We start from the raw sequence: 17580 nt of genomic DNA on the forward strand, positions 1-17580 counted from the left end.
TCTCACACAATTGTTATACATGAAAGGTTTATACAAAATGCGTAGCTGAAATTAAATGTGAGCATTTAGTTACATAACTCACACTTCTTACACAACCAAATAAAAAAATCTACTTCTATTTGAGACCTTTAAATGGTGTTTTCACACAAAATTTGGAAAAATTCAAAGGAAAATTAAAATTTTTCAAACACTTGTACTTTTAAAACAAAAATTGAAATTTTACAATTCAAGAGTATTTGTATAGAACACTAAAACAATCAACTTTTTCAGGACAATTTAAAAAAAAATTATTATGAGATCATTAAGTTTCATGTTTTAACATCAAATCACGTCATTTTGACTGTTTTAATTAAAGCTTTATACTAACAAATGAAATAAAAATATTCACATAGCAAAAAAATTTATATAATGGATTATATTAATGACTGGTAAAACTGCAGACTCTTTTATAAAATTACACCGAGCTTATCACAAAATTACTTTCTACTATTTTGTTTGGCACTAGTAACTTCATCCACCAGATGGCCAAACTATAAACACACAAAGTACCTAATTATGACTTTTTGAAATGTATTTGATCTACTTACCACAGGATCAGGAAACTCGACAGCCCCCTGAATTATTGTTAGAAGAACTTGTTCCATACTTTGCATGTCTGGAATAAAAAAGTAGAAAAAAAAAAAAGCTGATTATCAAAATACATCTGAAAAATTGTTTACAAATACCAAAAAACTAAGTTCCTTTGTAGCTAAATGGTAAATCTGAGATGACACACAAACAAAAAAACTAGGTTTTGATACCCACATGCAAAGCAGAAACAACACATGTACTTTATACTTAACAATAAACAACCTGAAACTAATGTACAAACAAAAATGCAAAAATAAACCAACATTGAAATCCAAAATGAACAATGATAGACACTTTACTGAAAATAAAGTGGGCATTTTTAATAAATAAAAGGAGAAAGTTTGGTACATTTCTCCTATTATTCATGCACATTTTAAATTAAACTTCATAGATAAAACTTGCTCTTTCTTTCTTTCTAAACAGTTACTACCAAAACGTAAAAATGGATTGAAATACTTTTTATATTATGAAAAAAGCTACAAAAAGAAATTGCCTCTTAATAAACAAATTGCTATTAAAATATTACATTTTACAGAAAGCTAGTTGTTACATGGTTAAATCTCTGCAGTTAAGCTAATCCCTAACTGCGTAAAATGGAATACTGCATTTAAAATTTAAAATTACTTTTCAAATAATATGCAAGAATATTTAACTGGTTTAACTATAACTACTCTTGAAAACATTTGATTCACCATTTAGAAATTAATTATTCATTAACTCTGAAACAACAGGATCAAAGACATCAAAAATATAAAATCTTACTTTATGCAACATTAATAAATTTCAACTGCTTGTACTACACATTTCTTAAAGGAAAAGTTCCAGAGATAAATCCTTAACCTGATAACACACCTTGTGATGCTAAAACTTCTGTGACATTGTTAGTAACAATTGCTCCAATAAATTGGAAGTAACTTCGCTGTAAAATCTGTCTTTCTCGCTGAGCCTGTTGGTCATCTTCAACAGTAGGAATAGCTAAAGCCTTAAAGATAACAGTGACCAGAGGCATGAAGATTCGTTGCAAAAAAGGAACTATCTCCTTCTGGAAAACCCAAGATAACTGTATCGATCAGTCTAGTGCCAGTTCAGCCACACAAAATATGTTATACTTTACATTACATCTTACATATTATGAAAAAAGTTTTGAAAGTTATTGAGTATGAAAGGCAAAAATGATGTGTAAGAATGTTTAATTTACACATACAGTGACAAAAAATTCACACATTTTTTTATACAAACATATCTTCTAATTATTATTTTTTTAAATGAAAGATACCCTCCAGTTGTGTAGACTTCATTAAAACCTTAAAATTTAAATATTCAAATGCTTTTGTTTGGCTTATTACAGCTTTATGCAAATATACAGGTACAAAAATTAATTCATCCTTCTCAAACATGTATGTTTACATGTTTGCTACTGCATAATAAATTAATTATAAAAAACTTACATTCAAGAGGTGCCAATGATCAGTCAGTGTCCCAAACTTATATGCCCCAAGAGAAATATAGCTTTGGAATATAACTACCCTCAACCCATTGGTGTGTCATGAAGTTTATAACTAAAAGTCGGTTGTGACCCACTAATGAGGCACATGGCAATGATGGTATTGAGCAGAGTCATAAAATACTTATTATATAAACTGAATTATTTTAATCAGATTTATGGAATATCTACAAACTAATATTACATTAACTAGACTACAGAATACCTGTATATACAAGCTGATATGCTTTCTGGTTGGATGGATTCACTATATAATTTTCTTTATGTGTTTAATTTTAATCACAGTGATGAAAACAAATCTAGTTGTTATACTACACTTATATTTATGTGCCAGTCTTTTCCAAATATCTGATAAAGTCATACTAATATCTTCTATGTATGAGACTGTGCTAGAAATTAGGTTTCCTTTGCATTTAGTGGAGGACTATTTGAGCTTTTGTTTGCTTGTTAAAAGCATCTTGTCTACACTTTTTGAAATCATTAATAGTTTGTGTAACTAACATAATGGGGAACTGGTTTATTTCAATAAAACACTGAATTAAGTGTATAACTTCTTCATCAATATTTTCTGGAGCAATTATAGTTTAAGCTAAGTTTAAAAGGCTTTTTAGTGTGCCTATTTCTAGTGCATTACATGGCTGGAAAACTAGATCGTGTAATTTTCGTTCTGCATGTTTTTTCCATGAATTTTAGTGGTGATGTTTACATAAAATTTATCCTGCAGTTATTTTAATTTTCAACTGTGAATTACACGTCTTTGTGTACACTGCTTAGGTGCTGAAGGAATTTTGTTTGTTAATCTTAAACAAAACTACAAATACCAATCTTTACATACTTAAGTTAAAATGCATGTTTATATAATGAATTGTCTAAGGCATGTTGTTAAAAAAAAAAAGTGGCCAAAGTACCTAATAACTAAAGGAAGTAAAAATATCTGTATTAAAAGTAAATAAATGTGGCTAGTTGTAATAGTTGATTCAGTGTTCCTGTCTCTTGGTGATTCTTTTTTTTATCTGTCAATTCTCACAAATTGATATACACATGCATAAATAACCACTGTCAATTCTCCAATTTAAATACATTGTTGACTTAACTACAAAATCTTTCTTTACCATTAAAACCTGTGCACTTGAGAATGGGTCACACCAGTGACTGAAACATCACAACCATGTTTTTTTAAATATTCTATAACTTATAAAACAAACAAATTGCTTATAACCTGAAAGTAAACCCAAAACATTACCTTAAGCACATTCATAGAATATCTTGTTCGTTTTGTTTGTTTTGGAATTTCGCACAAAGCTACTCGAGGGCTATCTGTGCTAGCCGTCCCTAATTTAGCAGTGTAAGACTAGAGGGAAGGCAGCTAGTCATCACCACCCACCGCCAACTCTTGGGCTACTCTTTTACCAACAAAAAGTGGGATTGACCATCACATTATAACGCCCCCACAGCTGGGAGGGCGAGCATGTTTGTCGCGATTTGGGCTCGAACCTGCGACCCTCAGATTACAAAGCGCATGCCTTAACGCGCTAGGCCATGCCAGGCCTCATAGAATATCTATACATACAAAACCAGCTCTCTGGTAACACTATGATACAATTTATCCAACTGCCCTCACTCAAAATAGAAGTAAATGCTATTCCAGAAAAATCTTGTATGAAACAGCTAAAAACACTTTCAAACCATGACACTTTTTTTTCATGTCTAAGTACAGAAAAGATGTAACTGCTAAAACTAATGAGAAACTTAAGGAATAAATCCTACAACTGATGACTGTGGTTTCTTTCAAACACATTTTTCACATAAAACTACCAAACAATATTTAACAATATCTAATTGATAGCTCATTTTTAGAAAATAAATATTATAAAGAAATTAAAACCATTTAAAAAAATCAAAACTAAAAGAATCTTGAATTCAATGTTATGTCATAACTAACTACTTTAAAAAAACCAACAATTTCCACAAAATATGCGAGATGAAATACATTTCATTTGATATTTATAAAATATGTAATTAAATCCTACATGCATTGAATACATATTTGCAGTTTTAATTTAAAAATTACATTACATTATTATAAAATTCTCAATATAAATTAAGTTTTGTAATTCTAATATCATAACAGTAACAATAAGCTACAAATTGTGATATATTCATACCTTAAATTTCCCTATAACTTGATTTATTAGAGGTATAAATTCTTGAATACTGCGTGTGTCTGCATTTTTTAACAAGTTTTCAGCTGCTAATGGAATAAAAGGAAGGACCTCTTCCTCCAGACAAACAACCATACGGTGTAAGAATTGTCGCACAGCAGACTGAAGAAGAGTCTGTTCTTGAGGAAGCTAAAAGGTATTAAATGTAATTGAAAATAAACACAAAGCAACTTTTCTTATGAACAGTCTGAGTTTCAGTACGATTGAGAATAGTAATATTTGGTTAAAAATACAACAGTAAAATTAGAGGTATATATCTTTAAACTAATCCTCTACAGAGAACAGAATCTTAGTTTATTTGTATTAGAAGAGCAACTGTCTCATTTTGTCAATCATATACACACATCATAATAAATACTGGTGACCCAATATGTTAAAAACACAAGACAGCCTGCAGTACACCATATAAAAACTTCAAGTAAACAGAACAAAATCTACTTACCTCCAGAGATTGTAAGAAAATTTTCAAAGCATCAGTATAGACCTGCACAACCCCTGTTATCTTCATTGTCTGTTGGTTAGAGAATGCCTTACTGGTACGACTAGAACAAAACAAAAGCCTTTTTATAAAAGTTTCTAGCAATAATGGATGGCTTATTGGATACATCTTTGTCTTGTGAAAGTACGTCAGTTTTTCAGCATAAAGAAAAACACTAGCTTGGACATGACAAAACACAGTAGTGTTCAAGTCACTATTTATATCATTAACTAACTGAATGACCAACAACTACTATAAAGTGAAATTTATTAAAGTTTGTTTTGGCCAAATAACCTTCACAAGACTTGCAAAAGACAAACAAGGAAAGTATTGTTTACAATATTCAAGTATTTTCTTTGTTTATTTAAGAATATGGAAATGGAGCCACAACTGTAGATGAATGAACAAAGTAATTCAGAGAAACATCAAAATCGGAATTTGTAAAAATAAATGAAATTAATTAAGAGCTAAATAGCTATCTGTTAAAACAATGAGCAGCAACAGCAATATGGAAAAGGTGAATGAAGTTTGCTCACCATATTTGCATTATGGCAATATTATCTTTGTACCACGAGCTTTAACTTTTATTTACAAAATGTCCATCAAATACTGCAATGAAACTATTTTTTCCAATGTCGTTGGTTTTGATGCCTTAAACAGATCTTAAGCTGATGGACAAACTTAGAGAGAAGGATAACAGCAGCAAGAAAAAGAAAAAAAAATATAGGCAGTAGTTCAAGTAGAAATGTAACAAAAATAATGTTACATGGCTTTAACTCTTTCCACATCTATAGATAAATCTTAAAGTGCCAGGTTTATTGTTAACAATAATAATTTAAAAAAAAAAATTCATTGTTTATCTGAGACAAAGCTGATAAACTTTAGCAAGTTTCAAGGGAATTTCTCACTTTTCACAGTTATGCAAAATTTGAAACTTCTATGGCAATATTCTAGAATAGAAAGAAAATATTATGTATCCATACTAGAAGAATTTTGAACCAAAAAGTGACTAAATTAGACATATGATCCAGAGCATGAGAAAGTTAATAATATGTGGTTGACTTCAACAGAATGCCAAGAAAGTATAATAACAAGAAAGTGTCATTTTCTTTAACAGATTACATACGGGCAAATATATTTTTATTCAGCATTGTTAAACTTAAAGAAGTAGATGTTTCTATTAATATTTACAATCTGTGATGAAAGGAAGTTCTAATTTACAAATGAAAATAATATATTTTCTTGTCACATTATTGGGTGAAGTTTACTTGTTATTTATAAAATTCTTTATCACTACTACATAATCTACTGAAGCAAACAAGGATCCTATCATTAAGGATTAGTTTGTGATATACCATCTTTTGAAAGTTCTGTATCAAGACAACTATTGTAATACATAGTTTATGGTATACCATGAGTATAAAACAATGTAAAAAACAACTGTGGTAATACACAGGTCTTGGCATACCACAGATAAGAAACTGACAATACAGCTATAGTAATAGGTTCATCATCTGCTTAAAGAAAATCAAAAATATAAAGTAGGCCCTTTCATGTCATACATCATTTTGTTAAGCATCATACATCATTTTGTTGCTTAGCTATCAATCAACTATCTATTAACCTACCACTGAATTGCTAGCAGTTGCTGTCCTTTTATTTATGCAGGTCAATATTATTAAAACTTGTATATTCAAATTTTTTCCTAACCAGCATTCCATTCCAAACTTTGAAATTACAACTCCTTAAAACCTCAGAGTTGATACTGAAACTTGCAAGTACAAGGAAGGGATACCACAACAGAAATCTACCAATAACTACAAGGGTTTTTTACATTTTCTAAACTATATTGAAATACCTGTACTAACTAAGGATTCCATTAGTTCAAACCATAAAACTGTTTTTCTTTCTCAACAAAATATCCCTTCTTTCTTCTCTTGAAGCTGTTTTGAGTATATAGGATTAAACAGATATATAATACTAAACTACAAATGAAAGGTTAGAAACTATGACTGATAGCAGTAAAAGGATAACTGCTTGCAAAAAAAATAACAAACTAAGAGACAGATATAAAACATTTAAATTACCTAGTACAAGCAATAGCATGGCTCATACATTCTGCTACTGCTCGACACTTCTCTTTATCGGTTTCCATAGGTAGCCGTTGTATAAACATTTCAAATTTAGCCATCACTGGATTCAAAAGGTTTTTCAACAGCAGCTGTTTTTTATGCTATAAAAACAACACAAAAAATATTTTACAAAAATTGATTGTGTTCCTAAAAGATGAAACAGATGAAAGCAACACCTAAGAATTTACATTTAATCAAATTTTTAAATATACTTCATTTATTCAATGTTTTCTAGTAAATCTTACTAAAGGCATAAAATATCATTACTTAAATGTCAAGAAGTTTTCCTAACTGTAACCAATAAGCCCAACTTGATCTACACTATATTTTTACTCTGATTTATTTACAGTGAAGCTTATAAACATTTGACTCTATACACTACCTTCAATGATGCAAATGTCACTATTACAACCTAGGGATATCAAATATTTGTATAGACCCTTTTCCCTAATATTGCATCTAAATTAGATAAAATGGAGATTTTTAACAGCTTCCAAGTTTACAATAAACATCATTACAGGTCTGTATACAGAAATAGAAGAAATGTTCAAAAGACTCACAACTCAAAATTCTATAAAATATTGTACTAAGTATAATAATCATGTTGAAGTGCCACATAAATTAAATATAAAAAGGAACTGTTTGCAAGACAACATATTTACAGGCTTGGAATGATTATAGTAACATCAGTTCTTGCAGTTTCAACACTTTTACACAGAAAACTTCAGCTAGAGAAACCTAATATTTGAAAAAAATTAAAACTAGGTATTTAAATGAGTTGAAAATCATGAAAAAGCTTTTGATTATTACCTGAGTTTCAAATTGACTTGACACAATCAGTATTGCAGAAGCTTCGTACAGAAAAAGCTGGTCATCAGGTGTTAACAAAGCTGTGTTGAACCTATTTTCAGGTGTTGCTAAAACCAGTAAGTCTTGTACTCGTTTCACAATGTCTTCAGTATACCTGTGGATGTGCACCCTAAAAAGCATTGAAACCAATTCAAATTTATTAAACAATTCTGGTGTAACACATGTTAAAAGATTTGTGTTAAATCTTTTTTTGGAAAATATTACAGTTTTATAACATCTAATTAACTTGAATAAAATTTGACCTTTGAGGATATTATAAATGTTAAAAAAAAACTAAGTCACCGAGTTATTGAATTTAGAAAAATTCTATTTTAATCAATATAGTTAATAATGCTAGAGTTTACTAAAATTCTGTCACTTTGGCAAAAATTTTACAAATAAAGAAGAAATTAGCAATAGATTTTTTTTTTTAAATCAGCTGCATTCTTCTAAAACTTAAAACTTTCCGCTAATGAAGGGAGTCCAGTCTCTAAAATACACATTTTACATTACACTGATAGAAATAGTAATTGTACCTAATTGAATGTTAAAATATTCTCAAAAGTGTTAACAGGTTGCATAAGTGTAGCAGAAAGATGCTCATAAACATTTATTATTAAGAATGTGACAAATAAATATGTAATAAAACAATAATGACTTTATAATAAAATTCCTATGTTAATGCTGGAAACTTTAGCTGTAAATGTTTAACTTAAAATTTTGTCAGTATATTTTCTTAATTATTAACATATAACATATTTCATTTTCTTTTACACCCAATAAGTTTTCAGTCTGTTTCCTTTACTTTATTATGAAAATAATTAAACCAATTTTAAACTATAAAGACAAATAATAGTGTTGTGTATATTGCTGGGCTCTGAGGTTAACTTCTATGATTTTTGTACAAAATAAATGATATTTTCTTGGAAGCTTCAGATTTTTTTTAATAATTTAAAACAGATGTTCAAAATATTTTAAAACTTGCTTTACATCAAAATTCAAACTTACTTCAAACATTTAATAAACCTTGAAAACAAGTAGCAAGTACGACTCCGTACTCGTGGGCTCCTATTATGGAGTCCTCGTTCATCCATGAAAGCAACCTGAAAAATTATGAAGAGAAAATTTGTTACAAGCACTATTTACAAATGGGCTCAAAAGAAACATCAGTTTTGTATCACAGTAATCAGAAATAACCACTTAATTAAAATATTAGGGAGATTGGTTTGAGTTTTGTTGAACTTCAAGCAGACTACAAGCTCTATTGGTGCTAGCCATCTCTAATTTAGCAGACAAGAAGGAAGGCATCTAACTAGGCACAATCACCCATCACCAAATCTTTGACTTCACTTGTCAAACCAAGTAATGAGAGTTGACCATTTCTCTTATAATGCATGCACAGCCCAATTATTTTTGGTGGTAAAGGATGGGCTGATGTTTACAAACAATTCTTTAGCGATAATGTTCAACCACTGGTCTCCACCTTTAATTATACTCATAAAGAGAGAATTACTATTTGAACCTTGGGGATTTGGCCTGACGACAAATGAAAGTTTTCACTCATATATATTTATTTTGTACAATATACCTACAAAGCCTTTAATAGTTATTAGAGTACAGTATTACAACAACATAAAAATAAGGATTTTTTAAATCTAAGAACTTGGGTATAATACATGTTAATTTTGAGGCTTTTTATGTTTCAAGTAGGAAACTTTATACTTATGTAGGTTAAAATATTTTATCATAACACAACAGCTACCATTCTGTTAATATTCCTTTGTCAAATATCAAAATAGTTTATGTCAATGTAATAAACAGGGTCAAGATATAAAACGACCGAGGTTTAAAAAATACATAACACAAAATATAAATGCACTTACAATTCAAACTGTTTTTTACTGAATGAAATGATTTTTAAAACCTTTGAAAAACAAAGTTTTTTAAATTTCAATTGCATAAGTAAATCATAAGGTTAAAAACAAAATAATTAAGCTTAAAAATGTCTTACAAGAACTTCAGGAATATGATGAGGTTCTTGACTAAAAAATTTTTCGTAGCGCACAACTGTTTCAAAAAAATGCAAAGTAACTGCTACATGTCCAAAAGTACTGACTCCACAAGAGACAAGCTAAAAAACAAAAATATTTTTTATTAAGTACCTACTATTCTTATTATGTGTTTCGTTGATGTGACACAACATTTGTAAATAAAAGAATGCAATGTTTCGTCCTTTTCTTACCAATTATCAACATATTATTCATGAATAAAATTCCTACGTGACTAAATATTTGTGTTCTCTGAAAGATTTCATTAGACAAATAACAGAAACTAATCCCAGCTAATTCAAAATGTCATACACCAAACTGACTAATTTAAAATCTGGTCTATTTCTATGAATTTCAACACTTATATAATCAAGAGAGTTACTATTAATAGTACATGATCCTAAAAATAATGGAGGTAAAATTTCCTATTATTATCATAATTTTATCCCACTGTCTTGTACACCATGTTGACATACAAATTGAATATAATAACTGCTGGAAATTTCATTGTTTCTCAACCTCATAATTTACTTTTTTAAGCAATTACTTTTGACAAATATGATGAATTTGTGACAAAACAAAAATACTGTTTATCATAAATCATATAATGGAAGTTGAGCAAAATCATCTGTGGATAACTACCAAGTGAAAATCAAAATAAAGTAACCTAACATTAACTAAAATGCTATAATATTCATTCTTGTAAAGTACATTAACATATTATAACAATGTTTATGGATAATAAGAGGCCTGCTGGTCTCTGTCAGCTATCCCATCCTCTAAGACAAACTAAAGCTATTAAATAAAAAAAAAAAATAATTAAAGCCAGCTCTTATCATCCATATATCTATTAAGCTTTCTTTTAACTTTTTCAATAATGGGCTCAACCCCTGGGACCAACCTTGTAACCCTTTTGTGCCTGTTATAGTTTTCATTCTATTACTTTTAAATTAGTAAGCATATGTTCACATAATTTAGAAGAATAGTAAACATAAGGCTTTCACATAAGCAAATTATCAGATTTTTTTCTTATTAAGTTATAAGGTTTGTTTCTCTCGTGCCTTTTTTATTGTCACATTGCCAATCTGACATACAAAATAAGTTTCATTGCAAGATTAAAAATACTTTTATGCACCAGAAAATTTTCAAATTTCACATGTAAAATCTTTGAAATGTCCAGATAGTTATCACATTTCTTAGGAAAAAGTTCATATTTCGGGTTATTTTCCCTAACAACTCTGTATGGATTCAGTAAATTTGACTGATCTTGTAACTACCATGTAAAAGTAAGAAATTAATACAAAATTTGCATTTTTTGTTCTAGAATGCCTACAGATGAAACAAATGTTTAGACTAAATAGCTTAAATATCATAACATTACACATTTATTAGTTTTATTATTCTCACCTTTCAGCAGAACCTAGCTAATACAGAACTTACAATGATGCAGTGCAAGTGCACTCATGTTACTGTATCCAATAACGTAAAACTGACTTACAAAATGACCTATTTTGTTTGTTTTAATGGATTAGTGTTTTTTAAAATATAGTCACATTCAACACAGAGCAGTAAATAAAGCACACAATTCTCTCTCCTAGTTACAACCTCTGTACTCTTTGCTGCTTGACTTAACATGGAGCATGTGAAATATTTTTTTTTTTTTAGGTTTTATATATACATATGTATAACCCAAAAAATCATAAATAACTTCATTAATACCATAGAATTCAATTATAATTTATCAAGTTTTATCAACTAAGTTGTATTTGTATCTAAAAAAAATATGAAATCACAAATGGCCTAAAGATTCAACTTACCAGCTGAAACGTTTATCTTGAAAGAAAGAGAGAATACCATTATAATTGAAAATGGCTGAGAAAACTACAAGGTGGACACTCTGAGCATCCAATTTGTTATTCACATGGCATATATAGAAGTATGTATGTATAAGGCACAGTTTTCAAAAATGGAAAATGGTGAGTGGGAGGCGAGTATGTTTGATTCCCTTAATACAGTGATAGCTCAACAAACAGATAAGACAAAACGTTTTAATTTTCTATTCTAGCTCGTAAACATCAGCAATTTCAAATACAAATTTATACAAAAACTATAAACTTTGTATTTTGATACCACAAACATCTAATTTGAATCAGTGCTGAACTCAACATACCATGTAATACACACAAAAATTGAAGTTGAGATATTTGACTTTGTAATGTTCTCAGTATAATATACACAAGTCCGTCTCCATTTGCACACATTACATATTTACACTACAACTTTTGATACAACACTTGTATCTTCACAACATTTGATAAAATTTTAGAAAATATGACAATTCTTTTGTACACAAAACACCAGATTCTTTAGTGAGATATTGTCCTGAAGATTTGTTTGTGAAAATATCAAGTATGTTTCATTATTAGTCTGAGTGTGAAGCGATTTCAGGTTATAATTAATAAACTACACTTTGTCCATAAATTTCAAATATTGCTTGTGTAATCTCTAAATCTTACTAAACACATTTCAAACATTTGTTTTCAAAAAGACTTTGTATTTTTTGTTATTTCATATACCCTATGTGGGGTCTGTCACTTTACCAACCTTGTAACCATCATAAAAAAATTAGGAATATAAATTATGCCTTTTTCGTGCTCAAATGATTACATATTATAACACAAAAATACAAATGTTTAGTCCAGGTAGCTTAAGTTTCGCAATGTTTTATATCTTCATTATTTTTTTATTATATTGATCTTTCAGTCATGCCTAGCTAACATTACATGACTTGCATTGACATGATGCATGTGCACTCATGTATCCTATAAAACTGTCTTCTCTGCCTTGGCTGGGTTTTAGTGAACTAGTATTTTGTAGAATACAGTCATATTTCAAATATTATACATTATGCATGTATTTAGATTATTACTATTTAGAAATAAATTAAACTTATTTCTGTTAACATATAGAACAATAAATATTGAAATAAAGCAAACAATTATCTCTTCTAGCTATTATGTGGAGAATACCAAACAATACATTTTATGTAGGTTTTACACACACATGCACGCACACACAGTTGAATAACCAAAAAATCATAAATAATTATACTGATACTATAGAATTACACTATAATGTATTAAGCATAGTAACTAAGATCTATTCAGGTTTTAAAAAAATATAAAACTTCAAGCAAACTAAAGACACAGCCTACTTTCTTGAAATCTTGAATCAAAAGAACATGAAGCCTTTTCATAGATTAAAATGGCTGAGCAAACCACTAGGGTGACATTTTAAGCTGTCGACTGGCTATCCACAAGTCAGAAGCAAGCATATATAAGGAACCGTTGTCAAAAATGGAAAGAAGTGAACAGGGTTACTGTGTGTGATTCAGTACATATGCCATATCACAGCAAAATAAAAAGATGAGGTTTTTATTTTATATTCTAGCTTGTTGATATTGGTAATTTGAGTTCCTAATTTGTACAGAACTATAGACTTAATATTTAACATCACATACATCTAATTTTAAACAGTGCTGCATTCAACATACCAAGTGACTTACTAAAATCTATATTTAGGTGTGTTCTTTTAATATTTATTTCAAATTAAGAAATTAACTCAGATATAATATTAAAGTTGGAATTATAATCTACAATTCAATTCAAAATTTACTGACATAAATTTAGATAATAGTAGTTCAATAAAATTATGAAAGAGCCAACAAATGTGATGGCATGACCTTTGACCTGTAACCCATTGTGAAAGGGTTTATATTTATTTTTAGGTTTAAGAAATTAAATAACATATATGAAAATCTGAATTATAATCTACAGTTTGATACCAAAGTTAAGAACATAAATTATTCATAAAATAATAGCTCGAAAAATTTAGAATGCAAGTCAAGAAATTCAATTACACGGCCTTTGACCCATCTGGAAAGGGTTAACCTCACTCAAATTTACTGCCTTCACAGCATCTGAAAACAACACATTCCATAGACCAGCTACCCTCTTTGAAAAATAAGTTTCTTAGCTGAAGACTGCCTCTACTTTGCCTAAATCTATATTTGTGTTTCATAGTTCTATAATTCTTGCTGTTAAGTAAGAAAAATGTTTATACATCAACACCATCAATCCCCTTTTATAATTTTAAATACTTTAATCAGATACCCTGTAACCTTTCTTTTTTAAGAAAAAAACAATGTTAAGGATCTTAATCTCTCCTTATATAACAATCATTTCATTCCCAGAGCCATTTTAATAACACTTCTCTGAACGTCTTTCCAACAATTCAATGTCTTTCCTAAGGTAAGAAGCCTAAAACTGAACTCAACATTCCAAATGTGGCCTAACCACTGACCTATATAATGAAATTATAATCTCTTTAGACTTGCATTCAGTATTTCTGTAGATGCAACCTAAAGCCCTATTTGCTCTAGTACTGCTTGGATGGTTTGAGAGACTAATCAACCATTATACAAAGATTCTTTTCATTTATGTCACTTTTAAAGTTATTCCCATTAAAATGATACTTATAATTCAAATTATGATAAATGCAAGATTTTGTATTTGGCTTAAGACCTAACTTCCATTTATTTGTCCAACTCACTAAATGACCTAAATTCTTTTGTGAAGCAGCATCCTCTTCACAACCAGGAGTACCAAGGACATTGATATCATCAGTAATTTACTGACCATTCCTTCATCTAAGTCATTAATGTAACTCAAAAAGAGCAAAGGTCCTAGGATTGAGCCCTGAGGTACAACACTTGCAACATTAATCCAGCATGACTGAACTCCATTTATAACAACCCTCTACTTTCTTCCATCAAGCCATTCTTTTATCCAATTAGTTAACTTATTTCCCACACCTATAAGACTTTTTTTTTACAAGCCTTTTATGTGGCACCTTGTCAAATGCTTTCTGAAAATCCAGATATACCAAATCTACATCTTTACCTTTGTTTATAACATACAGTAGCATTTTCAAAGCATGTTTAAACATTTATAAAGACATAATTTTCCCTTAGTGGCAAATTGATAAAATTCTAAACTTTGTTAAATGGTTTTGTAAAAGTATGTTTCATCATATTTTCCACAAGTGATGTTAGACTAATTGGCCTAATTTGGGACAACTTCTGTCTTTAAGATAGAAGTGGCAAATTGCCAATCTTTTGGTACTTGTGCATTTTTAAAGGACTTGCAAAAAAATTATGGCAAAAGGCTCACATATCCAAACCTTGTCCTTCTTCAAAACCCTTGGGGAAATATTATCTGGCTCAGTAACCTTAAAATTCTTTAAACTTCCTAATTGCAAGATGTGGATGTTAGTGATGAATCAAGCTTTCATTTTTTCCCGATTCAGATAGTGATACTGATATGGACAAGATTCAGTAAGTGACTCTGACCATGATGTGGCTGACAGCATTCTGATTGTAAATGATTCATGGAGTAGTGTTGGTACTGCACAGAATCCATTCACATGTACAAGTAATACTGGTCCAAAAATTAGTGACAATGCAGTATCAAGTGATGTTTTAAGAATTTTTAATACCATAGTGAATGATAATATCATACAACTTATTTGTGATGAGACAAATAAATATGCTAATAATTTTATTTCGGATACAAGAAACAGCATGTTAGGAATAAGAAGAGAGAGTAGGCTTCCTGATTGGAAAGACGTTCCTCTATAGAGGAAATTAAGTTGTTTGAGGGCATTTTGCTTTTGGTGGGAATTGTACAAAAACAAACTTTGCAAACTTATTTCTCCCAAAACTCCATAATAAATACTCCAATATTTTATGAAATGATAAAGAAAGATTTTATTGATCCTAAGATTTTTGCATATTTCAGACAGTCCTGACTCAAGCAACAAATTATTCAAAATAGATGAACTACTAAAAGAAGTTTCCAAGCTGTCCATGTCCCTTCTTGTGACATCTCTTTTATCGAAAGCCTTTTACTGTGGGAAAAAAGACTGAGTTTGAAGATGTACATTATTCTCAAATGAGAAAGATTTGGTATACAATCCTTCCTGCTTTGTGAAGCCAAAACAGGCTATGTATATAACTTTATAATATATATAGGCAAGGGAACACAAAAAGAAGAAGAAAGAGAGAGAGAGAGAGCCATGTCACAAAAATAGTTCTATTACTCATGGAAGATTTAGTTAAAAATATCTCTTGGGCATAGATTATTCTTTCAACATATTTTTATTTGATTATTTGGCTTCACATAGAACTGATGTCATTGGCACAATTTGAAAAAAAAACAGAACATGACTTTCAAAGAAAGTGATTTCTTCACAGCCAAAGAAAGGTGAAACCATTAGTTAGGTACTGGAATAAATTGATTCTTATGAGATGGAAAGATTTTTTGATCATGAGTACTGTTCATGATGAGACAATGGAAACAATAATAGAAAGAAGCAGTGTACAGAAGCACAAATGAAAGATATGCAGAGACGACAACAATAATACTTCAGGAGTGGATACAATGGATGAGTTCTTGTCAGCTACAATAATCGCAAGTGCTCACTTGGAAAAGCATTATACGAAAATATATCTACAATTTTTGGATATTTGTGTGCTGAATTCTCATGTGATTCAAAAGAACCTTGGTGGCAATCTTAGTTTAACACAATTCAAATTGGAATTGATTACAGTTTTATTTTCACAGTATAGGGACAGTTCTGACAAATACCATGCTGTTGGTAGTCCATCAAATATTCCAAACCCAAATCGTCTAACTGGTCCTCATATTTTGGAAAAATCTCCTATGGAAAAGACCAGACATGAAAGAAAGCAATGTACTGTTTGTGCAGCAAAACAAAAATAACTTTGGTTCACTATTTGTGCAAACAATGCAAAGTTTTTCTTTGCCCCTACAATATGTTTCAAAGATCATCACACAAAAATAATCTTTGCCTAAAAATCACGAGTATATTACTAATTACTTTAAAAAATTATGTGCAATTTTCTTTTATATATGTACTGAAATATTACATAATAGAAACAAAATACGTAAAAATAAAAAAAGTCTGGGAAAAAAAATTCTGCATTGTGCTGTCATTTTCAACAACAACAAAGAAACTGCAGCTAAGGGGTTAACAGACTATGAAACATGCCAAACCCTTTCCTACTTTACTGTAAACTATAATTTCCAAAAAGTTCCTTCCTACCACTGAACTAATTCCACAAGCCCAACCAGATAACCTCTTCATCCTTATACATTAATTTAAGCCTAACACTTAGCCTGAGTAACCTATTCACTCTTTAATCTCTACAATTAATTTTTGGCAGTATCCATGATAATTAATTTACAGCCTTTATCTTTAAATTCTTTTTTTCAACTCCTTTTGCTTATTAATTAGCCCCTTTGATTTACTCTTTCTAATACTGTTAGCCCATACATGCACAAAATAAACTGTAATATTGCCAGACCCCTTCATTACATCACTTGCTCTGTCAGTTATGTTTCCACCTGTATCCCAGTATAGCATAATTAAGCTATTTTCTCCTTATTTACCCTACAAACTACTATATCCATATGCCATGTCTAGAAATCACTTCACTATAACCTCTAAGTTTATAATTCATATCCTTTTTTATTCCTTTTGATTTCTCTCACTCCAATAATTTATCTATGTAAGCCAAGGGCTGAAATCTGTCGCTAAATAGAATAGGGTCTTTACAATTAAGTTCACTACTTTT

General features: G+C 29.9%; 1 protein-coding gene across 5 annotated transcripts in view; it reads right to left on the bottom strand.

Moving 5' to 3' along the window:
- The window catches only part of LOC143232880 (exportin-T-like), a 73411-nt gene that overhangs the window by 15610 nt on the left and 40221 nt on the right, over positions 1-17580 (bottom strand). For 4 of the 5 annotated variants that reach the window (XM_076468886.1, XM_076468885.1, XM_076468887.1 and 1 more), the window contains 8 exons: positions 9827-9946; positions 8824-8918; positions 7777-7945; positions 6922-7067; positions 4799-4898; positions 4300-4485; positions 1483-1690; positions 588-655 (listed from right to left, as the gene is read on the bottom strand). In XM_076468886.1, coding sequence (XP_076325001.1) covers positions 588-655; positions 1483-1690; positions 4300-4485; positions 4799-4898; positions 6922-7067; positions 7777-7945; positions 8824-8918; positions 9827-9946 — 1092 coding nt within the window. The remainder of the gene's footprint in view (positions 1-587; positions 656-1482; positions 1691-4299; positions 4486-4798; positions 4899-6921; positions 7068-7776; positions 7946-8823; positions 8919-9826; positions 9947-17580) is intronic. The other variant, XM_076468888.1, reaches the window with a different exon arrangement.

This window comes from Tachypleus tridentatus, chromosome 11, assembly GCF_004210375.1.
Source record: "Tachypleus tridentatus isolate NWPU-2018 chromosome 11, ASM421037v1, whole genome shotgun sequence".
Classification (NCBI taxonomy): Eukaryota; Metazoa; Arthropoda; class Merostomata; order Xiphosura; family Limulidae; genus Tachypleus; species Tachypleus tridentatus.